The sequence below is a fragment of the Phocoena phocoena genome, chromosome 6 (assembly GCF_963924675.1).
Source record: "Phocoena phocoena chromosome 6, mPhoPho1.1, whole genome shotgun sequence".
Classification (NCBI taxonomy): domain Eukaryota; kingdom Metazoa; phylum Chordata; class Mammalia; order Artiodactyla; family Phocoenidae; genus Phocoena; species Phocoena phocoena.
Genome location: NC_089224.1, coordinates 111710680 through 111735557, shown reverse-complemented (window position 1 = coordinate 111735557; position 24878 = coordinate 111710680). Strand labels below are relative to the sequence as shown.

At 51.8% G+C, this 24878-nt stretch overlaps 1 protein-coding gene across 2 annotated transcripts in view; it reads left to right on the top strand.

The window, feature by feature from the left end:
• AK8 (adenylate kinase 8) overlaps positions 1-24878 on the top strand; it is a 126575-nt gene that overhangs the window by 50925 nt on the left and 50772 nt on the right. For both annotated transcript variants that reach the window (XM_065879311.1, XM_065879312.1), the window contains 2 exons: positions 3387-3476; positions 22137-22278. In XM_065879311.1, coding sequence (XP_065735383.1) covers positions 3387-3476; positions 22137-22278 — 232 coding nt within the window. The remainder of the gene's footprint in view (positions 1-3386; positions 3477-22136; positions 22279-24878) is intronic.

Here is a 24878-nt window from a genome sequence, read left to right as displayed (position 1 = left end):
TGAATACAACATATAATTGCTTTAAAAAAAAATTCAGCCTGACGTTTTCTGCCTTTTAATTGTTTAGTCCATTTCCATTTAAAGTAATTTTTTATATGGTTGGTTTCAAGTCTACCATTCTGGGTTTTTTGTCTTCTACCTGTGTTATCTGTTCTTTGTTCCTCCTTTCCTGCCAACTTTTGGATTGATCAAGTATTTTTTCAGTAATCCATTTTATTTCCTCTGTTGCCTTTTTTGGCTATATCTCTTTGCTTTATTTTCTTTGTGGTTGCTCTAGGGGTTAACTGTTATCCATTACTTATCACAGTCTATCTTGAATTAATATTATACCTCTTCATGTATAACACAAGAACCTGACAGCAGTGTATTTCCCTTCACCTTGCTCTAGTTCTTTGTGTAATTGTAGTCATACATTTCACTTCTACATGTGTTATGAACCCTACAGTACATTGTAATTATTTTTGCTTTAAACAGTCTTTTTTTTAAGTCAACATATGGGGAGAAAGAGCTTTTATATATACTCAATATCAACACTTTTCACTCCTTTGTTTAGATCTAAGATCCATCTGATATCATTTTCTTTCAACCTAAAGAACTTCCTTTAACATTTCTTGTAGTGCAAGTCTGCTGGTGAAATTCAGCTTTCATCTGTCTGAAAATGTCTTTATTTCACCTTCATTATTGAAGGATGTTTTTGCTGCTTATAGAAATCTGTGTTGACAGGGTCCCCCCCCACCTTAACACTTTCAAGATGTCATTTCGTTGTTGCATTGATGCATTCCGTTGCATTGCTTCTGATGAGAACTCAGAGATTATTTTTATTTTTTTCTCCTATATATAAAGCATCTTACTCCCACCCATAGCTGCTTCTAATATTTTCTGTTTAGTTTTCAGAAATTTAACGATGATGTACCAAAGTGTGATTTACTTTGTGTTTATTTTGCTTGGGCATCGGAATTTTGGATCTGTGGGTTGATATTTTTATCAAATTTTGAAATTCTCCTCCCATTATTTTCTCAGATATTCTCTCTCTCTCTCTCTCTCTCTCTCTCTCTCTCTCTCTCTCTCTCTCCCCCTCCCTCCCCCACCCCCTTTCTGGAACTCCAGGAACATGTATGTCAAACTGTTTGCTATTATCCTCCAACTCCCTGAGGTTTTATTCCTTTTCTTTATTTCCGGTCCCCTCCCCACCTTCTCTTTGCTTCAGTTTGAATGCTTTCTAGTGCCTGTTTTCATGTCTTCAGATTCACTGATGGCAGCCCATCCAGTGATGTTTTCCATTTAAGATATTGTATTTTCCAGTTCTGGAAATTCCATCTGGTTCTTTTTTATAGTTTCCATTTCTCTGCTGAGATTCTCCATCTTTTCGTTCTTTTTAATTATCTTTTAAAGTTTAAACGTTTTCATAATAGACATTTTATAGTTCTTATGTGCAGATTCTGATATCTGTGTGATCTCTGGATCTGATTCTATGGGCTGTTTTCTCTCCTTGTAGGAGGTCACACTTTCCTGGTGGTATTTTTGTTTGTTTGCGTCTCCAGTAGTTTTTTATTATAAGCTGGACATTATGGTTCTCACATTCCTGAGAGTCTGGATTGTGTGATCCTGCTTTGAGAATATCGCATGAAAAAGAATTGAGTTCTAACAGGCGGTTAAATAACTGGAGGACCAACCTGACCCCACTGAGGCTTATTTTTAGTCTTTGTTACTATGGGATTAGGGTGGGATTCCCCTAGGGCTCGTGTATCCCTACACCTGAAGCGTGGCCTTCCTGGAGTCTCAGCTGCATGTCTGGGGTGTTGAGCGAGATCTCTCACTCTGACTGGCAGATGCCACTCAGTTCCCAGCTTCCCCATAGCTTTTGTCTCCCAGGTCCTGTGGAGTCTCCCCTGCACACGTGCGGTTTTGCATTGACTAGTGACTCAAGTAAACCCTCATGCAGATTCCGGAACCCCTCCTGCCCCATTCCCCCCTCCATTATTCTGTCCCACGTGGTCCAGCTGCCTCAGGGCCCCAAACTCCAACCCTTGTTTCCTGCTGCTGTGTTTGGGTTCCACTCCTCCCGACCCATGGTTTGGAAAGTGCCCATAGGTCGAAATCCAGGGCGAGCGAGGGTCTCACTTTGTGTGTATCCCGTCTCTCAAGGATCACAGCCCATGCCTGTCTTGTCCAGTGCCTGAAAAGAGTTGCCTCTTATATTTTGTTAAGCTTTATGGCTTTTTATGACAGAAGGTGAATCCCTCCTGTCCTGAACTGGAAGCTAAGCCTAGGTTTGATGTCACACGCACCTGGGTGTGAATCCCAGCTCCGCCACTTACTGGCTCCGTGACCTAGAACAGTACGTACAGCGTCTTCAGTTCTCAGTTTCCTTATCTACAAAGCAACCGTTTGTTGTGAGGACTGGACAATACAAAGCAAGCCCAGCATCGTGCTCGGCGTAGCTAGAGGTCCCAGTAGCTGACAGCCTTTATTAGTCCGTACATTTCCCTTAGTGAGCGAAGCTGCCAGCCACTCTGGATACGATCACTGCCATCACACAGTGAATTAACACGTCATTACGGAAGAATACGTCTTTGGTGGTGGTCACTGTCTTAAACATTCACTTTATGCAGTTAATTTTAGGATGGGTTTCGGTTTCTTTAAGGCAGGAAGTAAAGTCCTTAGCTTTAAAGTTAAGAAAAGTAAGACTGTGCAATTACCAACTCATGAAAACATGGCCGGAACCTTCTGGCTTTGGCTGTTGCGGTTTTCATAGCCAAGGAGAGGGCAGCTGTGTTAATTCCTTCCACACTAGTTAACTGACACGCCCTGTGTTTTGGCCCCGCCTGGGGTCTAGAGACACAGTGGTGATTGTGACAGGAAGGCACCTGTGTGTCCCTCTGTGATACAAACTGATGACGTCTTTGGAGCCGTCATCCCAGGGGGCTATGGAAACAAGAAGCGTCCCCACCCTCCCCTGCGTGATAACAGCGTGAACATGGATGTCACGCAGGTCCACGCGGTTCTCCGCCAGAACGTTCGCTCTCAACACCCTCCGGGGCTGGGGCCAGCAATCCTGGGTGTCGCCGAGGCCCCGCGGGGCCTTCTCTGGTGGTGACATTCCTTGTTACGTCTTCTCCACACCGTCCATTTTTAATATGTTCTTTGCCAAATGCATTCTTTTTCATTCCGCATCTTCCTCCTTGGCTTCTTTTTTATTCCTTTTTGATACTTACTTTCACTTGGACACAGACCCACACTCAGAAGAACCCTTTTATATTTTTTTCAATGACGTTTTTTTTTCCCCCCGCAGCAGGCAGCACTGGGGGTGGGGGTGGTTCTTTTTTTTCTCATTCTTCCTTCTATTTAAAATTTAACGGGCGTTTTTCTGTTCCTCTCTCCTCTAGTCTGCTGTGGGCAACTGCTCAAAGAGGCCGTGGCAGACAAGTCCAAGTACGGCGAGATGATCCGGCCCTTTTTCGAAAAGGAGACCGCAGGTAGGCCATAATTGCCGTGACTGCCACGACCTTCTAGGCTCTGAAGAGAGATTCCTCTGTGTGAGGCTTGCTGGGCACGTGGGGGCCCAAACTGGGGAAAAGAACCAGGGAATGGAAATTGGGCTTTCCGGCAGGCAAAGGCTCTGGTTTTGTTCCCTGGTTGGTCCCCTTGGCTTCCAAGTGAGGGGGAGGGGTCTGTGGACGTGATGCATTTCACTGGTGGTGTGGAATGTTCCTGTTCCTCAAGAATGCTTGCTTTCCATAACTGATAACGCTTAAAACTGGGAGCAGGGGGGACTTCCCTGGTGGCGCAGTGGTTAAGAATCCACCTGCCAACTAAGGGGACACGGGTTCGAGCCCTGGTCCGGGAAGATCCCACATACCACGGAGCGACTAAGCCTGTGCGCCACAACTACTGAGCCTGCGCTCTAGAGCCCGCGAGCCACAACTACTGAGCCCGCGTGCCTAGAGCCCGTGCTCCACAATGAAGAGTAGCCCCCAGCTGCCGCCACTAGAGAAAGTCCGCATGCAGCAACGAAGCCCCAACGCAGCCAAAAATAAATAAATAAAATAAATTTATAAAACAAAACAAAACAAAAACCTGGGAGCCAGGAGAGGCCATAGTGCCGCCCACCTCATTAATTGGTGTACAGAAAAATACCATCGGGCAAGATTCCAGTTTAATCAGTAGTCAGAAGCTAGAAGGTTCAGAGAGCTTTGCAGATAGGGAGGACTGACCAGCCATTGGTCCTCAGGGGAGGCTGGACCAGATCATCTTTCCAGACCCCTCTGTGACCTATGCTCTGAAAGCATCCCCCAGATCTGACCCCCAGGAAGGGCACCACTGAGACCACTCTCTCCAGTCTCCTGAGTCCACAGAGGAGCCGCAGAGAAGGGACCGAGGTACTGAGGACCTCAGAGCCGGTTCACGTCTGGGCTCGTCCCCGGGCAGTGCGTTTCCCACACCCACCTCTTCCACTCTTATGTAAAGGGCTGTAGCTCCTCTGTGCAGTCAGTACAGGCTCGTTGTCGAGTCTGATGTGGACAGGTACTTGCTGTGAAGAAAACCGACCCGGAGAGGAGGGGCCGTTGCGATGGGCAGCGCGCGTGTCGTGAGGGTGCCCTCCCCTTCTCCTACCGTTTTCCGGATGGAGTAAGCTGTGACTAGGAGGCGGGGGACAGGCCGCTTGCTCCTGACCTCAGCCCAGAGAGCTCCCCAGGAAGGATGTCCCGCCCTGGCCCTCCCAAGGCCCTCCTTGAGGTGTTCTGGTCTCCAGGGTGAAGTTCGGGCGAGGCAGCGTGGGATCCCTCAGGCACAGTGATCTGCGTGGTGAGACACCATGATCTCGGCAGGCGAGTCTGTCCATTCCTGAGTCACCGGGGTGGTGAATAGGATGACGTGTGAACAGGAGCCCTGGGCGCCAGTGAAAGCCAGTGCCAGCTTTGGTGCTTCCCTGTCCGCTTCAGATCCCGCTGCCCTCCACCCCGGCCACGCAGCCCAGGCCTCCCAGTGGCGAGATGGAGACAGAAACCCTGGGTTGCAGGGTTGCCGTGAGGACAGGCTGGGGTGTGTGCGCCCAGGGGTGGGAGCAGCAAGCAGGGACGGGGGCCTGGCACCCCCTCAAGCACACTTGCCCTCCAGCGAGGCCAGCTTCCCCTTTACTGGGGCGGGGGGCGGGGGGAGGTGATGAATACCCCGAAGAACATCTGTTGCATAAATGAGTGAATAGGATAACAAGTTAATAGATTTATGTCATTGTCAACGTTGATGCGTGGTATTCCGTTGCACAGACTGGAGGGTAATCTGTTTAATTCTCCACGAGAAAGCATTCTGTGGTTCAGAAAGAGACGATGACCAAGCAGATGAGGCACTGTTGACAGTGGGTAAATCTCTGACGAGGAGATGCAGAAATTCCTTGACAACTTGCAACTTTCCCGTACTTTTGAATTTTTTTTCGACATAAAAAGTTACGGGAAGTGCATATTCAGGTGGTTTCCAAATTTGCACTCCTTCGACAGTGCTATGATGCGTCCTCTTGTACCAGCACAGGTTTGCAGACGCCCCTAATCATCTTAGGATGAGTTGACGCCTGGGACCCATGAGCGGGTGTGACTCGTGGCACCGAAGTAAGGTATCCCCCTCCCAGCCGTGCACGGAACGCTCGAGCCCTCCACGGCTTTGCCGTCTCTGGGTATTGCCAAGTTATTTGTTTTCTGTCGTGGCTGAAACAAACTTAGTGGTTTAAAACAACACAGATTTATTATCTTACAGTCCTGGAGGTCAGGAGTCCTAAAATCACGTGTTGGCAGGACTGCACTCCTTCCCGAGGAATCTCTTGGGGAGAATCTGTTTCCTTTGCTTTTTCCAGCATCTAGAGGCCCCTTTCTCCGTCTTCCAAGTCAGTAGTGCAGCATCTTCCAATCTCTCTCTCTCTCTGACCCCTGAAAATAAACCCAAGGAGCCTTTTCACTGGTGGGCAAGAGGCAGAGTTGTTTAGGGGTCTTGTTTTGTTTTTTTCTCTTTTTTTTGGTGTATACCTAGGAGACGGTGCAAAATTCCCAACTTCCTATAAAGTGAGCGAGACCCTGGTAGCTTCGATCTTCAGCGCTTTGTGCTAAATTTTTCCCTCTGCGACCTTCTCTTTACTTAGACAATGTAGCTCTATACTTTTGCACTTCCTACAGAATGAAAGACACAACAACCACCAATATCATATCTTCCTAACAGAAGCAATAAATTCTGTCATTTCACTAATCCTGATCTCACAGAGATAACAAAGAATGCATTTACATTCATCACCACTGACAGGGGCTCATTAGTGGGCTGTGGAAACGCTGCCGGGGGAACCAAAGTGCTCGGCTGGTAGGACGAGCTCGGGAACCACCCGGGTCTGGCCGCCCGCATCACCACCAGCGGAAACAGGACCAAAATTTAAATGATTCTCCACTGAAGTCGGGTCTGAAAACGAGGTCAGACTGAACCCGGAAGCTCTGCGTGGCCACCTCTCATGACAGCGGCTGACAGCTTCTGGAAGCCAGCATCGCTGGCATCTGGCATTGGGGTCTCAGGTGCAGGTGCAGATCTGGGGGTGGGAATCAACCACATCACACCTGAGTTCTGAAGCCAGTAGGAGACAGACCCAGGGTCTGCTGGGAGCGTCGGATGGAGAACGTGGCCGGGATCTGAGGGCACAGCTGGGCTTCCTAACATGACCCCCGCCCCCCAAGTCCAGGCCTGGGGACAAGCCAGTTGGGATGCAAGGGTGACACCTTACAATAAACGGCCACACCCCGACAGTGAGGATGGGGAGAACAGCCCAGGCTCCCCAGGAAGAGCCCCAAGTAGGGGCTTAAGTGGGAAGGGAATCCCTCTACACCAGGGGCAAGGGCCCGCCAGCTGGAGGGACAAGGCCCATCGGACGAGTGGTTCTCCTTTCCAGGCAAGAGTGAGGCGGGGTGGAGGCAGCACATCCTCCCAGCACTGCCCTGGATCAGAAGGTTCCTCCCGAATCCTCGTGAGCAGCGAGGCATGGCCCCGAACGCTTTCAGCCCGTTGACAGAATTTTCTGGGAGAAGGAGACACGGCTGCCTCTCCGCCTTGTGGGACCATCGAGGCAACGCAGAGTTCCCTTCTCAGAACCCTGGGTGTGTGTCGGACATCTCTGCTGGGTGTCAGCAGCATTCCTGGGAAGCCCCTGCCAGTGGTTTGCACGTGAAATCCAGAAGGTTCCAGAAATCCTACAAGGTTCAGGGAGCTCATCTAAAGGGGCAGAGATTCTTATAAGGACGTAGAGGCCTCATCCCCCGGGGGCAGAGCCCCAGTACCTCGGAGCTGGCGGATGTCACTGCCGGAACATCCTGCCCTGCAGCCAACCTAGTGTAGAAGCCGCCCCCCTCGTCCCCCCCCCCCCCACCACCGCTGAAGGCAGGCAGTGCCTTTCCAGGGGCTGGACCTCCTCCACGGGGGACTCTGCCCCGAGCTCCTGGCTGCCGGCTGACTCGGCCTCATCCGCTGCCCATCTCTCTCCGGGATCCCTGCCCTCTCTCTCCACGTGCCTCGGAGCTGCAAGCCCCAGCGACGGGCAGCATGGTCATCACAGTGCATCCCGGCCACCCTCAAGGTCCCTGCCGCCGCCAGCAGCTCAGAGAAGAGATCCAGATGCCATCTTTCCCCCAGGGAGCCACTTCCTCTCATTTCCCCCCTGCGGGGCCTCACGATGTGATGTCCCAGCCGTGACCTCTGCAGGCTCCGTTACGTTCTTTTTTGTCCTCACAGGTGCTGCCAACACCTCCTCCTTTCAAATCAGCAGCAAAATTAATAACTGTTGCTTTCCCATCTTTCCACATGTACCGGGCAGAGGACTCCAGGGCCCCGGCTTAGCTCGTCCTAAGTCTCTTGATCCTGGGCTTTTGGCGGCCTCTCTGGATGCTGTGGGGAGATGCTTATTCCGAGCTCCGGAGTTTGAGATACATAGGTCTGACCTCCTAAACTCGTTCCGACTTGAGCTGCGCTCCGTGCGGCGCTCCAGCGTGGCCACCTCCCCGGCAGCCACGGAGCGGGGCCCGCCCACGACCCGCAGGGCCAGGCCGCACGTCATGCAGGCTTGACGGCCCGGGAGCTCCCGTCGCCTTTATGTGGGTGCAGAACACGTAAAAACTCTTCTGGGCCTTTGGAAAAATAACTTCTCAGCTGCTCGTATGCCATTTAAAGTCCCACGGTCGGTGCTGGTGAGCGCTACGGCCAGTGAGCACCAGGGCCACGCGTGCAGTCGTTCTTGTTTTCTCCCCCAAATCGGGCAAAGGAGCAGCTAGAGCTCAGTTCTGTGCTTCGATCACCGGTGGGCCACAGTGGCCACCACCTCCGAATGATGTGCCCTGAGCCTTCTCTGGGCTTCATTCCTACCAAAGGGCCTTCTGGAAGGTGACATTCCTTAACCCTCAGCATGCGGAGCTTCCCGAGGAAGGCGGCCCCCGTCTCTGCCCATCGGCATTTCTCATTTCCCAAGTTTCACTTAGTACAAAAACCAACCCTTCTCATGGGCCTTAACTCACCCCATCAGAAAGAAGTCTGCGTTGCTTTATTTTCAGTCCTTCTCCTGGGAATTGCGGCCATAACTTACGGTCCCGTGGCTGTTGGCAGTAGGTGTAACCTCGTTCCAGATTGCTGGGTCTAATTAGTGGTGCACCACCGTCTCTTTGGTTCAGCAGGGCTGCCTTCTATCCGGGCTCTGGGCATTGTTTTCATTCTCGAACATTGCTTGTGCTTTCTCTGGAGCCCGGTGACCCAGGGGAGATATTAAAACAGCCAAAGGCATATTTTGTCCTCGTTGGTTTAAGTCTTTGCTCTAAGTGTGTGAGGTGCTTGTCTAGATCCGTCCCCACTGCGCTCCGAACGTGCTGGGATTGTCAGGTTGGGGGACCGCCGGCGAGGGCGTGTCCCCGGGGTGGGGTTTTCAGGTTAGACCCTAGCTTCTCCCATCTCCTGTCTCTCCAGGAGCGGAAGGGAGAACTGTGCACCCCAGCACCTGCCAACCTGGCTCACTGGCCAAGTTACAGGGAGCTCCTAAGTCACTTTACCTCTGTGACCAGCCCCTGCCAGCACTCCAACAGCTAGAGTGATCCAATTTAAAAAGGCCCAAACTCCTTGGTGCACATGCCACACATATACTGACTTTCAGCTGAGAAAACAGCTATTTAATTGGCGTAATAACTTTCCCCTGAAAGCGCAAGTCCTGGTGTGTAGAAAAGGTAATGCGGAAGACAGATCATTACCAAGTGTTACCTGTGCCCCCTCCCGTATACCCCGTGTCTCTGAAATATTTCTATCTGGAGAAGGTCCCTCATGGCCTAATAGAACCTGAGAGGAGGTGGGAGATTTGAGGGAGATTCCAGACTCTAATTTGCACCCTTTCTGGTAATGAGACCTCACCACAGCCAACGCAGCCATCGGAGCACAGACAAGCCAAACCAGCCCCAAATTGGCATGATTATGAGCGTTTTCCAGAGCCTTCCACGAGTCCACATCCCAGGAGGCATGGATCAGAGCTCAGCCGAAGTGCTGCCTTTTTTTTTTTTTTAGGGGGAATTAATATTCTCATCACTAAATGCACACCAAAGATTCGACAATACATCAGCTTTTCTCCTTTGTTAAAACCTTGCAAAGAGTTGCTGAGTTGAAAGACAAAGTAAATCTTCCCATCCGAGGAGGTACGCGGAACGCTATTTCTTGTTTTTTGACAGTGCGGCCTTGGTGAGCTGCAAGCTGTCTTACTGCAGAGGGGAGACCCCGAGGGACCCCAGCCCGTTTCCAGCAAGTCTTTGCATGTGGTGTGTTTGTACCAGCTGAAGACAGCGCATGACTCTCTAAATAATTTACCAGTTGATTAATAGACTCACAGGGGTATAATTAGAAGAGGGAGAGACAGTGGGTACAGTAACCGGTACAGTGCTTGGGGGAACAGGAGCCTTTATTTTTTTAAAGAAACTTTCTAGGGTGCTGGGCGTTTGAAGATAACTTGGGAAGAGCTCAGTGCCTCTTCTCTTTTGAAGTGGAAATAGGACAGTTTGAATCCATCGAGTTTAATTTTTCACAAGCTTTAGGGGCCCCGCAGCGCAACTCCCTTTTTATTATTGAAAAAACTCTACATTTTTCTTTCATTTTTCCGCACACACGCGCGCGCACACGCACACACTCCAAGCAGTAATAAACACATTAATTTACTCTTTTATCCAGCGTGTATTTTACGCACTGCACCTCCCGCGGATGTGTCCCCACACGTCCCCTTGGTGCCCCCATCCAGAGCCCCACTGTCGAGCTGCCTATCGGTTGATGAATGGACACCCCTGTAATTGATGCATTTTGAAGGCACCCTCACCTCGCGGTCTGACAATGCTTTTGAAGTAGCTCCTTTTTTCCAGTCAAACTTTTGACTTTTCCGCTGGGACTACTACAAAGGTTTCCTTCTGGAAACTAGGTAGGAGTCTTCCTGCTGAGACGGCCCAGCAGAAGCAGTGGGTCTCAAAGTCGGGGTGCGTTGTGAGGGCCAGAGGCCTGTGATGAGGACAGCCGTAGAAAGCTTTATCAACAGGTTTGCGCCCCTAGGGGGACCAGCTCTTAGTCTGTAAAAACTAGACTTTGATTTGCAAAAGCGTCATTATTAAAATGATGCTTTGCTGGGGCATCAGCCCAAAGTCTGTGGCCAAAAGGTTGCAAAGCTGTTTGTTCAGTGGCCAGAGCGGCGGGGAAACTGAGGCAGCGAGGGGCTCTCAGTTCACTCGTGCGTCTGGTCAATGAAACGTCTCTCTCCCCTCAAGAGTGGGGCCTGTCTACTGTTGCCGTGTCACCAAAGAGGGGCACCTCAGCTGTTTTTGTTGGGCTGAATGTTCATCGGGGGCTTGCTGTGTGTCAGACGTGCAGATCACAAAACAGAAGGGGAGCCCAGAGGTGCAGGGTGTCCTTCTCACTCCGACCAAAGCTTCTGGAAGCATTTCCCCTCCACGGGCAGCCCTGGTGGTTTCCAAGCCACTCAGCTGTGAAATCGTCTTCGACAGGCCAGGCCCCAAGGCCCAGCCTTCTCCTCCAGCTAGGAGGTCTCCCCGCGCAACCGTCTGGCCAGCCCCTCACGACCCCCCCCCCAGGCAGGTGCAGCTTGAAGCCCCTTCCCCTCTCAGAATGCCCCGGAGGGGGAGCTGACACCGGCTTTCTCCTCGGGCTGTGAGTGAGGCCTGAGGTGTGGAGGGGAGGCTGCCCTCGGTGACCTTCTGCGGCCCCTACACGTCGGATGGTCGCCACGTCCCCGGAGACCTGCTGGGGTTTGTCAGCTAGAAGGCAGCGCTGCAGCTTCCCCATGGGGAACGTGGCACAGCTGTGACCGGCCGGGGAGGGGAGTGCGGGGGCCCATGCCCTCCAGCTTTGCCCTGAGCGAGAAGTAGAATGAAGGGAGGGGGGGTTGGGGCAGAGAGACGCAGGAAGCGAGAGGTGAGGGAGAGTACAGAGCGTATAGGGAAGTGCCTGTGCCCTTCCCTCCCACGCCTCCTCCCTGGGGCCTGCTCTGGGACCCAGGGGAGGGGGCGAGGAGAGACACCTCCCTCTTCCTCACCTCTCACCTCAGACCTCCATTTACCGGAGCTGTGACCTTGGCTGCTAGAACTCTGATCTCACCACCCTCTCTCCACTGGGTCACGGTTAGGTTACCGGGAGGTAAGAAAGACCTCATCTGGGACCCCTCCCAGCACCTCCCGCTGCATGCTTCTGCTTCTGCTCTGCTCTGTCTGCCCCCAAGTCCCCATGGCCAGCGTGGCTCATACCAGGAGCTCAGCTACTGTTCGTGGGTGAACCAACGATTTCACAGCTGAGCGCCCAGCACGTGCCCTGGGGCAGTGTGGGGCGGCAAGAGCAGGCAGGCACGCCCTGTGGCGTTGGGGGCCCAGAAGCTCCCCTCTGCTGCCTGCATTTCTGTGTAGGTGAGACCCCGTTTGTCTCAAAGGAACAAAGGGAGAACAGGCGATAGAAGGCAGCAGGCAGCCTGACGGGTTTCTAGACAGGCGGCCAGCGACGCTCACTCCTCGACAGTCAGGGGAGCGGCTGCAGGTTTGGGCTGTGCAATCACCACTTGATTCCAGCCCAGTTTCTGCCACTGCCCAGCTGCGTGACCTTGGGCAAGTCACCCGACCGCTCACAACTACGGTTTCCTCATCTGCAAGGGTGAGCTTTTCACAGTATCAAAGTCATGGCTTGTTAGGTATCTAAATGAAAATGTGTCTGTAAAGTGTTTAGCACTGGGCATGGCACGCGATAGGCCACTTACTGGATACTTACAAGTATTACTATTAGTAGTTACGGTATTTTCATTGTCGTAATTGTAGGAGAACTCACGGTAGCAGCAGCAAGATTGTTCGGTAGACGGTTGTTTCAAATGTGGATTTTCTGGGTAGCGTATTCTCTTCCTCTGACTAATGTCAGCTTTGGGTGCCTGGTCCCTATATGGTCACCAGGAACTGGCAGAAGCCCAGTCTGCTCCACGTCTGGGGCTCAGTTATCTGTTGCAGCCACCCTGCAATGTGACAGCATAAAAGGACATCTGTTTCCTTATGCTCCTCATTTCGTGCACTAGGATTTCAGGCAGGGTGTGGCAGGGACGGCTCCACCCCACACTGCCTTGGGCCTTACTTGGCATGGCTTGAACAGCTAGAGGCAACTGGGCTGGCTCCTCTGGGGCCCTACATGTTGTTCTCGGTTCTGGTGTCAACCTGGTTCCTTGGTTCTTCACCCTATTGCATCTGCTGGGGCAGGATTCTTCATCCCCATCTCCCTGTTGCATCTGCTGGGGCCTGGAGTGAGATGCTTGGACCATATGGCGCTGGTCAGACCTCTCTCCGTACAGCCTCTCCACACGGCTAGCTTGGGCTTCCTCCCAGCATGGCGGCCTTGGGTTGCTCAGCCCCCTTATGTGGTCCTAGCTTCCCCCAGAACAAGCATCCCAAGGAGGCCCAGGGCGGCAGTGGTGGATGGGGTGGTGGATGGGGTAAGCTATGTCTTCTGCTGAGCCAGCCTCAGAAGTTCCGGAATGAACTTCCATCAAGCTAGTCAATAAGACTAGCCCAGATTCAAGGCGGGGGTGGGGGTGGGGGTGGGGGGGCTAGAGTCCCCTCTCGGTGGTAGGAGTGGCCACCTCTAATCTGCCACCCTAGGGAAAGCTTGCATTGAACGTTCTGGTTTGGTTCAGGATTGGCTGCATCCCATGACTCGGTGAGGCTGAACCCAGATGGCCTCATGGGTCCTCAGAGCTGGGGGTGGCCTGACTTCAGACGTGCCACGTAGGGGCTTTCAGGGAGCTCAGAGAACTGAGAGTCCAGTTCTCTTTTAAAGAGGAAGAAACCCCAGCTGGGAGGTAAAGTCACTCACCCAAGGGCACGCTGCAAACGAAATGCAGAATGGAGGGCAGAATTCATGCCGTTTCTTCCCCTGAAAGGCAGGCAGAGGGCAGAGGTGGAGCAGGTGGCCTCAGAGCCTGATGGCCTGGGTTTAATTCTGGGCTCCACGACCTATTAGTGTGTGGCCTTGGGCAAGTTACTTCCCCTCTCTGTGCCTCAGTTTCCTAATCCGTAAAATGGGGTTGTTATGAAGATTACATGAATCAATACTTGTATCAGAGAAAATACATGCTCAGAACAGAGCTGAGCTAATAGTAAGCACTATGGCACACATGCTTGTTAAGTAAATATGCCATCGCGTCTTTTTGACCCCAGAATACGGGGCTTGTGGTTGTTTCCTGGTTTCCCAGTAGTCGCTGATTTTCTCCTCGCAGGTCATGTGGGCAACGGCATTCTCGCTGCCCTTGAGATGTGGGCGGAAGTAACTGGTTCTGAGCCCCGACTTCGTTAAAATGGAAGGAAAACCGTGCCCCTTAAACCCTTTGATCCGCAGTGTACCGTTAATGTTAATACTCTGCGCTTTACAACAGTCCGGTCCCCATCTGGACTGCTGGCCTCTTCTCACTTTCCACTGAAAGATGTAAAGCTGCGTTTTAAGATTAACTAATTACCAAATCGTTATACACAGTGTGTCTAAGTGAGCATTTTTATTTAAAGTCTTATTAATTTGCTAAGTGAAGCCCATTTATTTACAGAAGAATGGTTTTGTTTTTGAATTTCATTTTATCTTTTATACAGCAGGTTCTTATTAGTTCTCTGTTTCATACATATGAGTGTATATATGTCAATTCCAATCTCCCAGTTCATCCCACCACCACCACCCCACCCCAGAAGAATGTTTTTAAATGGTCTTTTTTTTTTCTCATCTAAAACCTCATTAGCAAGAGAAGCCCAAGGGCCCACTGCTGGAGAGCCGCCTCTCCGCTGTGAATGGGTCAGCAGTGTCGGCACCTCAATCTTAACTTTGCTTTTGGCCCCGGTAGACGTGGCAGAGAGGGGAGTGATAGAAAGCGGGCAGCCGCTCACCGAGGGATGAGGAGCACAGACCAGCCTCCTGGTTGGTCAGAGTCCCAGGCCTAATGTACTGTTCTGGACTTGGAAAAAAAGCCAATATTAAAAAATTGTCGGCAACTCTAAGAAGAAAACTTCCTGTTGAAACCCATTTGCTAATTGTGGCGGGAAATAAAACTTTTATTTTATTTATTTATTTTTTAAAAATCTGTTGGGCTTCCCTGGTGGCGCAGTGGTTGGGGGTCCGCCTGCCGATGCAGGGGACACGGGTTCGTGCCCCGGTCCGGGAAGATCCCACATGCCGCGGAGCGGCTGGGCCCGTGAGCCATGGCCGCTGAGCCTTGCGCGTCCGGAGCCTGTGCTCCACAATGGGAGAGGCCACAACAGTGAGAGGCCCGCGTACCGCCAAAAGAAAAAAAAAAAATCTGTTTATTTATTTATTTGGCCGCACCGAGCCTTAGTTGCAGCATTTGGGATCTAGTTCCCTGACCAGGGATCAAACCTAGGCCCCCTGCATTGAGAGTGTGGAGTCTTAACCACTGGACCACCAGGGAAGTCCCCAAAACCTTTAAATTATTTTTTCAAAATCGTTATTTCCTGGCACCATTGTCTGCCAAGCAGATTTGAATGTTGTTGTTAAGTCATAGAGATATTAGGATACAGACTTTTGGAACCTAAAGAAGTCTTAAAAGACATCTTGTGCCTGGGAAACACTGGCTGGTCAAGGCAGGCACTTGGCCGGGGGAAGTGACTTGAGTTTTCGAAGGAGGCAAGCTCTCCCAGGGGCTTGCTCCCCCCAAAGAATTGTGGGGTACAACCAATTCGAACAAGCTGGTTTCTCCTTGTCATCTGCTGTACGGGTTTTAGAAATGTTCTGCTTACCATTGTAAGTGCTCACTTGGGGCGCAGGGTCCATGGTTGACCAGCAGGTGGCAGTAAATAATAAACAAAGAGCGTCGCTAATGGAAAGCCTGGCCCGAGGTCCCGGCACTGTGGCGCTGCAGGTCCTTCTAAGACACTCCCGATTCCTGGTTACAGCAGAAAGGAGGGCTTGCAGGCCTCAGCTGCCAGGAATCAGTGTCATCCGAAGGCTAACGGTCTCCCCGAAATGGTGGAGTTTAGCTTTCACTGAATTACGGTGATAGTAAGTCGGGGCCCGGAAGAGCCCAACCCAGGTCCTGGGTCAAGCCCCCAGCAATGTGGGGAAGAGACAGATGTGTGGGGGGAATGGGAGCCCCATTTCTTTGGAGCATCAGTATGCATGAGATGGAAATGAAAAACAGAAACGAAAGCAACCCCTCTTTCTCCTCCGCAGCTGGGTTCCTTTCCAAGACTCTCCCACTGGGCCTGATCAGGAGGGGGCGGGGTCCGGGGCTGCGCCGGGATGTTGGGAAGGGGGGGGGAGGGGAAAATGCTGAGTATCCCACAGCCCCCGACAGATGCCAAGTGTCCCCTTTGCTTGGTTTCAAATGGGGCCTTGAAGAGGGAAAGACGTTGCAGGGGCAGTTACAGGCTGCGTGTGTGTGTATGTGTGTGTGTGCGTCCACGTGTGTGTGTGTGTGTGTGTGTGTGTGTGTGTGTAGGGGAGGGGGTAAGCGCGTATTGTGTGGAGAAGGGTGTGGGGTGTGGAGCGTGTGTGTTGCGCAAGGGGGGATAGCGTGTGTAGGGTGCAGGTACGCGTGTAGCAGGTGTGTAACGTGCGTGTCCTGTAGGGGTGTGTAGGGGTATTATAGGTGAGTGCCTGGGTGTGTGTAGTGTGTCGGTGGGTTTCTGAGTGTGTGTGTCGGGAGTGTGTAGGGTGTGTGGTGAGGTCCTCAGCGTTTTCTGATCTGCCCGCGTGTGGTGGGAGGGTTAAATGGCTTGTTCTGGGTGCGTCAGTCAACCTTGGGTCTTTTTACCTTGAAGCACCGGCTGAGGGAGCTCTTTCCTTTTCTCCACTTTCCGTCTTAGCCGTTCAGGGCCAGCGCCAGCAACCTCGGTGCCCCTCGGGCCCCTCCTCCAGCAGCCGAGCCCCGGGTCAGGGATGCAGAGGCTCGGACCACAGGCGGCAGGAAGGGGTCGGGGGAAGGGCTCCGAGAGAGTCCCTTCTGCCCTCGGCTCTGGTTTCCACTGGACAGATCATGAGCTGGCTTAGCTGTCCTCTCGGGGCCCTCGCTAACCAGTGCCGCTGGCCTTCTGAGCTGGACTTGACCGAGGATGTTACGCCTGCAGCCTGGGAAGAAGAGTCCTGTCCAGTCACCTCATGGTGGCCTGACTCAGGGGGGTACTTTCTTCCGTCTGAGCCGTAGGATTGATATGCAGGCGGGGGCTTTGACCTGGGGCCCAGGCCTTTGAACAGGAACGCCTCCCCTTCAAGACCAAGGGTGGGCCAGGTGTCCTGGGTGGGGTTGGTGGGGGACCTGGGAACCTCTCGCCTGTGACCGAGGCTCCCCGTCCACCCCTCGAGCACAGCTGGCCGGCAGGGAATACGTGGATTGAGATTTTAATAACCTCGAGGTCAATGTGAGGACTGCCATCTTTTATGGAAGATTTTCAGAAAAAAAAAAAAAAAAAAAAAAAACACCCGAAACCACGTGACATGGCCTTTATGAAATAATGGGATATTCATATCTTGCACTTTGCTAAATTTAGGGTTGACAGGACATTCCGGAGAGGTAGCCCTTGGCAGTAGCTTCTACGCAGGGTAAGATGTTAACTGTCAAGCCCAGAAATCAAGCCTGAGGCACCTGACTCAGTGGAGAAAGACTTGAGACTACGCTGCAAACCTCTCTCTCCGAGAGGGGGATGAAGGACGATGGACAGCGTTATCAAGGGGACTTTCAACTTCCAGCAGAACAGGGCGGCGAGATCTGCTCTGAAAAGGCTGCATTTTTGCTGAGCCGGCTGGTCAGACCATGTGGGGTTGGGAAAGTGAGCGGATGGCCTACAGGGGGAAAAAAGGCGGCAGCCAAACGAAGGCACAGAGCGGAAAACCTGATACAGGAGTTGCAGGGGTTCGGCCGGGAAATGCACTTAAGGCAGGGTCTTCCCGCCTTACCCTTCACCCCTGGGCCCGCGTGCCGTGTCTGTGTCCGGGAGGGCCCCCGAGGCGGTATCCAGAGGGGTCTGTCATTTGTTTTCGCCGCCAGCAGTGTCTCCCAGCCTCCAATGGGGTAGCACAGCCCGTCCCTGCGAGGGGACCCCTGGTGTTGCCCAGAGCTGTCCGTGCTGGAGGGGGAGGGGACCAGCGAACCTCCGTGGCCTCGCAGCCTCTGTCTCCCAGGCCCCAGGAGCCCCAGTTACCAACGTTCAACCTTGATTGAGACGCAGAGAGGGTAACGGCCTGGTGTGCGGGTCTGAGCAGCTTCCCCGGGATTGCCCAGGAAGGCAGATCCGTGCAGATGCCAGGCTCCTGGGCAGTGCTTCCAGGGCCCAGAGCGGAGTGACAGAAGGGCTAGGGCTCCGTCCAGCCCTCAGGTCCCCCCAAAGTGGAGCCGCTTCTGGGCTGCAAGGACAGACCTCCAGGGAGATGTCATCCTTTGTCGTTTTGCAGTGGTCTCTCACAGTGGTCATTTCAACCTCCTTTAGGCCTTTCAATTGTTTCCTTTAAACAAAAAACCCACTTTGTTAATGGAGGCCTTTAAATGTATGCAAAAAGCAGAGAGAATAGAATAAGGAACATGAAGGGTCTCATAACCAGTATGAGGAGCCCACGTGAGCTCATGGTCACCCCCGGTGCATGTGGAATCCGCCAGGAAGATCCCCCCTCTCCATCAGGAGTATTTTGAAACAAATCCCAGACGTCAACACGTCTTCTGTTGACTGCATATTTAATTCATGGGTGGGCTGTGGCGTGGATGAAGGGAACCCTGGGGGAAGGGCTGTTTCCCATTGCCACAGGACTTGACTCAGAGCTCGGGAGAACAGTCCAGGTTTGGGGGAATTGGTACTATGCATTCATTCATTCATTCTAAGTGTGTTTATTACGCCATGTGCGGGACGCAATGCCGAATGCGCGGGTGTAGCAACGAGCCACCTTGACAGGGGTCCCTGCTTTCTCCAGAGGGGGGTGAGGGTGGGAATGTAGGCATTAAACAAATACTGCACCAGTAATGATTGATTCACAACTGTGGTACGGCCCTCTGAGGAGAAGGGCTAATTTGAGAGCCTGAAGAGAGGGGCTTGTTTTGGTTTTGGCTCGAAGCTGGAGTCCGTGTGAGTATCCATCTTCTTCCCCGGTCCTCCGGAAATGTGACCTTGCCCTCCTCCAAAGCGCTCAGCACTGCCACGCCTCCCACGTCCTTAGGCCTTTCCAGCCAGGATGTGTTGACTTGTGTTATTGTCTCTTTCAACTCCAGGACCCTGAGCCCCCAAAGGACCGTCTGTCACTCGTGGGGCATCAGTGGGGCCCTCCTCTCTCCCCCGTGCGTGTGTAGATATGTGCATGTGTGTATATGTATGTCAATATACATTTAAATTAGACTGTATTATACAAACCGTTTACTTGCTTTTTTCCCATTTGATATTCTGTTCTAGGCCTCTTTCCGAGTCAACGTAAATATAAATGAGTTTTTAAAGCTTACCTAATATCACATTGCATAGATGTGCATCCTTTATTTAAGCTGTCCTCTACTGACGGACATTTAAAATCGTTTCCGATTGTCACTATTATAAACAGCGCTGAAATGGACATCTTTATGTGCACATCTTTGGTCGCATGTGCTGTTGGATCTTAGGTGTAAATTCTTAGGAACATGGTTGCTGAGCTAAGAGGCATGTGTATTTTAACTTTTGATGCCAGTTGGGAAGTTCCCTCTAGAAATCTTTGCCAACTTAATAGGGGGGAAAAAAAAACACCCCCAAACCAAAAAGTCTCTTTGTGTTTCTATCTGGTCAGATTTCTTGACCTTAAGTCAGATTTCTTCCAGGCTGAGAAACTGGCTTGGGTGGGTCACTTGAGGCACAATCTTTTTGGGACTTGGTTTCTCAACTTTGAAATGAGCGGGGTGGTCAAAGGGATGAACGATCAGGTCTTTCCCTCTCCGAATCGCCAAGGCTCGAGCTGCACGAGCAGACCACTGTTGCCCCTAGAAGCTCAGTGGCTCAGACGACATCCCTCCTGGAAGCTCAGTGGCTCAGACATCCCTCCTGGAAGCTCAGTGGCTCAGACGACATCCCTCCTGGAAGCTCAGTGGCTCAGACAACATCCCTCCTGGAAGCTCAGTGGCTCAGACATCCCTCCTGGAAGCTCAGTGGCTCAGACGACATCCCTCCTGGAAGCTCAGTGGCTCAGACATCCCTCCTGGAAGCTCAGTGGCTCAGACATCCCTCCTGGAAGCTCAGTGGCTCAGACGACATCCCTCCTGGAAGCTCAGTGGCTCAGACGACATCCCTCCTGGAAGCTCAGTGGCTCAGACATCCCTCCTGGAGTGCAGCTCGGTTTCCAAATAGCACTGACTTTTTTTTTTTTTTTTTTTTTTTTTTTTTTGCGGTACGCGGGCCTCTCACTGCTGTGGCCTCTCCCGTCGCGGAGCACAGGCTCCGGACGCGCAGGCTCAGCGGCCATGGCTCACGGGCCCAGCCGCTCCACGGCACGTGGGATCTTCCCGGACCGGGGCACGAACCCGCGTCCCCTGCATCGGCAGGCGGACTCTCAACCACTGCGCCACCAGGGAAGCCCTAAGTCTCTCCATCTTTAACTGCCCAGGCTTGTTTGAAGTCAACCATCCTTTATCCCAGGCGCCAACTCAGCACACCATGACCTTGACCTTGGGGAAAGCATGAGCATATTCATGAAACATTGTTTCCTGACATACATCTCCCAAACTGGAAAGTACCAGCCCCCATCTCTGAGTGCCATCTCCCACATGCCTGGAGCTGTGCGTCGTGTTGATCCTGTGGTGAGAGGTCCCGGCATCCTCTTTGGTGGTTGAGGACACAGACTGGGAGAGCCTGCCTGACCGAGGGGAGGTCGGTTGGCACCTAAGGGCAGGGCTGAGACCAGCCCCCGCATTCGTGTGTGCCTCCAGCCCAGCTCCTTCCCTTCCTCTCTTCTTCTGAGCTCCCCAAAGCCTGGTCGAGTTGGTTTTAACATCTCTGTTTAGTTGCAGTGCAGCTTTGAAAAGGGAGGGCTCCTGTCTATTTACTCCATGCCTCCTATCTGCCAGGCACTGTGTTAGTCATGGAAGAGCGAGGTGGGCATGGTCCTTTGTCCTCGTGAGAGGCAGCGTTACACAAAGAATTAGCCGGAGAGTTAATAACAGGGGTGGCAAGTGAAGGTGAAGAAGCACAGGTGCTAACCCAGCGACGGGCCGTCCAGGGAGTGGACTTTCCTCTGGGGCCTGGCCCCGGGCAAGGCATGAGGGAAGGATGCTCTGGATGGAGGGACCGGCACATTCAAGGGGAGGCGAAGAGCTGGGGGAGAGTCACAGGGAGGGGAGGCAGGACTTGGGTCCTGCAGGGCCCTGTTGACCATGGGGAAGGGTACTGCTCTTATCCCCAGAGCATTGGGGAGCCATGGCAGGTTTAAGCAGGGAAGGGATGGGATTAGCTGTATCAACTTCTCACTGATCTGTCTCAGCCAAATCTTCTCATTAGAGCAAAATCCCTTTCCTGCTCTTTCCTAGGGACTGGGGAAGAAAGGCTGAAAGATGTAAGAAAGAACAAAATCAGGGAAATGCAAATGACTTAGATGAGGTTTATAGTTCTTTGGCCGCAGGGCAGTAACCAGGCATGTCACAGCCGTGGAGGAAAGCAGTAATTTTTCTGAATCTCTCACTGCCACGTTCACCTGGCTGTCAGCCGGGGGCCTTTGGCATGCGCGTTAGGGCCACTTGGCTGACTCACGGAGGGAACGGGGCATCTCCAGAAAGGCTACTGAGCCGCCCTGTCACTGCAGCTCCAGGAAACCAGCTCATTGTGGGGGGGGGGGGGGCCCACATTCATAGCAAACAATGGTAATATTTACCAAGTATCTCTGGGAAAATGAATGCAAAGTGCAGGAAATGCAGTGCAAATTGCTAGAACGCAGTACATTAGCAACATAGGCGTTTTAATGAATCTGAGAAGAGAGGTATAAATTTCAGGAAAATGTCAATTGCAGTAATGTAAACAAGAGGCTTCTCAACATCTCCTTGAGACTTGATTTCAGTCTCTGGTTATAACTAAAGCTGTGATTCTTGAGAGAGATTTGATTCTGAACATCAAGGAGGTGAGAACTGGGGCAAGGGGAGAAGAAGGGGGTCGCTTGTGTATCCCGAATTAGCAGAGAGCCTCGGGGGCACCATTGCCATCCCACTGGAGGAAAACCAGACCTTCCACTGGGGATTGGTATGCTTCTGTGAAGTCTTTTTGCTGCAAAAACTGGATCCCTGCAGTTGCAGGGGGATCGGGGAGGGATGCCCACATATCACTGGAGGGCTGGGAGCTACCCTGGCGGCCGATGGGCATATATCCTGTCAAAGTCAGGGAAAACTCAAGCTCAAGGGCAAGGTCACCCAGTGCTTTTTTCCCTTCTTGGGTGGCCATGTTCCTCCCATTGCTAGGACCTCGGAGGGTCATGGGAAACGGGCACCCACAGCCCTGTCCACCTAAAACGGCCTCTTCACCTGTTCAAATCAGGGTCAAATAAAGTTAGGAAGGCCCTGGGCCATGGCCGCGGAGGCTCCCTCACCTTCCTGTTGGGTCAGAGAGGTGGCCAGGGCGGCAGAGTGACCAGCTGTCTTCCTTTCTCTGCAGTCCCCAGCTACATCATCATGAAGGTGCTGGGACAGCGCCTGGACCAGCAGGACTGCGTTGAGAGAGGGTGGGTGCTGCACGGCTTCCCACGAGACAGGGACCAGGCGTGCTTGATGGATAGCATGGGCTACAAGCCCAACAGGTGAGCAGTCCGCTTCCGGCGGGGCCTCGGCCCTGGCCACGCCGCCTCCCAGGAAGGTCCCCACCACTAGGCACTGTCTGTCCAGATCCGGCTGACTGCTGGCAGCTTGCCGGAGCCTTACCGCGTTCTGGAAGGGGAGTGTCTCTTAGTCATTCCCATTGCCACCCACTCGTCCCTTTTACGCTGGGAGCTGGGAGTCACGCTTGGGTTCAGATCCTGGCTCTGCCGCTCGCCTTGCTGGACCTGAGCGTCTCACCTGTGAATGATACACGCATCAACCAGTCTGGCCTTCCTCATGGGATTGTGGTGCCGAGCAATCCATGTTTCCTTCTACTGTTTTCACAACTTCCTTTTTTACATTTGGTTCTTTGATGCGTCTGATATTTATTTTGATGTGGGTATGCAGTACAAATCTCTTTTTTTTTCCCTCTCAAGTGTTGAATATTGTTGAATACTCTGTCCTTCTCCCACTCACTTGAACTTGAGGGCACCCGGCCACAGTAGATATTGTGGAAATAAACAAAGACCTCCTAAATGAAAAAAGCAAAGGCTGTTTAGCCACAGCTTGCTGTATATAGCAAAGGGAGTTGGCCGGATCTCAAAGGCAGGCAGAGGGGAGGGAGAGCCTTCTGCTGGGAAAGGTGAGGCTTCAGGGCTTCCCTGAGCGAGGCTGTGGGCCTGGGGAAGCTGGGGGCGGCCAGCTGGAAGCAGGGTGTCCTATGTGCTTGGTTAGGGGAACATATTCAGCTTTCTCTAATTTGGTTCTAAATTGGAAATGGTGGCAAAATTAGGGAAACTGTTAGTTACTGATCAAGTCCTGGCTGTTGGGGGCGGATTGCTGCAGAGATGGTGACTGGGTCCTGGGCTGGTGGCTGCAGGGGATAGGTATTTATATATGGTCTGAACACCGTCTGCTCGTAAATACAGTCTCTCAGTACACTTGGTTGTACTTCTAAACTTTCTGTTGTTTCCCACAAGTCTATTTCTGCAGTCGTACCACACTGTTTAACTACTGTAGTTTTATCATGTATTTCAAGTCAGTGCAGGACAAAGCCCTTTCATTACTCTTCTTTATTGTCTATTTTATACGTTTGTTATTCCAAATGAGTACTATGATAATTTGATCCTGAACCGCCATTGACTTTTTTTTTTTTTTTTTTTTTTTTGTGGTACGCGGGCCTCTCACTGTTGTGGCCTCTCCCGTTGCGGAGCACAGGCTCCGGACGCACAGGCTCAGCGGCCATGGCTCACGGGCCCATCCGCTCCGCGGCACGTGGGATCTTCCCCGATTGGGGCACGAACCCGTGTCCCCTGCATCGGCAGGCGGACTCACAACCACTGCGCCACCAGGGAAGCCCACCGCCATTGACTTTTAAAAAATATTTTATTTATTTATTTTAGCTGCGCCGGGTCTTAGTTGCGGCACGTGGGATCTTCGTTTCAGCATGTAAACTCGTAGTTGCGGCATGCACGCGGGATCTAGCTCCCCGAGCAGGGATCGAACCCGGGCCCCCTGCATGGGGAGCGAGAAGTCTTACCCACTGGACCACCAGGGAAGTCCCTGCCATTGACATTTTAACTAGAATTGCATTAGGTTTATCACTTGGTCTGTTGCAGTCTATGGCCCTGTCCTCTCTTTGGCCCTTCGTGGAACGACCGACACTTTACGGGGCCCACGCTTTTCATCTTAAGTGCACCTCTAGGTATTATATTACCTGTTGTTCTTCTTGTTGGTGTCGTGATAAGAGGGTATTTTCACCCATTTTATTTTCTAACTGGATTTCTCAGGAGTATAAGAAAGATATTGATTTTTCTTATTTGCTTTTTACTCCAGCTTCCTTACTAGAACTTTCTTACTGCTTCTGATAGTTTTTCAGTTGGTTCCCTTAGGCTTTTCAGGGTGGTGATCATGTCACATCTACAAATATTTATCCTTTTGCCTCTTCCTTTCCAATATTTATATTTATCATTTTACTCTTTGGTCTAATTACATTGGGCAGTACTTCCGGAACTGAGGCATGATGGACAGGTGTTGTTTTTTTTTTCCCTGACCTGAAGGACTGTCCTGCATTCTACCACTAAACACTAACTGTTCCTTGGAGCTGGCCCTTTGGGGGAGAGGTAGCTTATTAATGATTTGATTTTGTGTTTCCTGTAGTTTTTGCTTTATATGTTTTGGTGCCAGGTTATTTAGTTCATAAAGGTTTTTGTCAGCTGTGTGTTAACTGTGCAGTGCCATCTTGATGAAAGCAACTGTCTGTGACAGGACCGTTACTTGTCTCCTCCAACATGAATTTTCCCTTTCCTCCTCAGTAACAAAACATCAGTTTTCAGTAGAGCGCGTTGGTGGCTGAAATGAAAGACCCCATTTTCCAGCCTCCTTAACAGCTCTGTAGAACCAAAGGACTAAGTTCTGGCCAATCAGATATAAGCACAAAGTTGTGAGTGTAAAATTTCCAGAAAACCTGCTCTCGGAGAGCTAACTCAGCTGGAAGGAGGTCTTTTACGTCCTTTTTGTCTGTTTTGCCTTTCTCTTCTCGTTTTGTTTTTCCTGATGTTAATAATCACCTCGTTTCTTCACTTGCCTAGTTTTCTTTGTA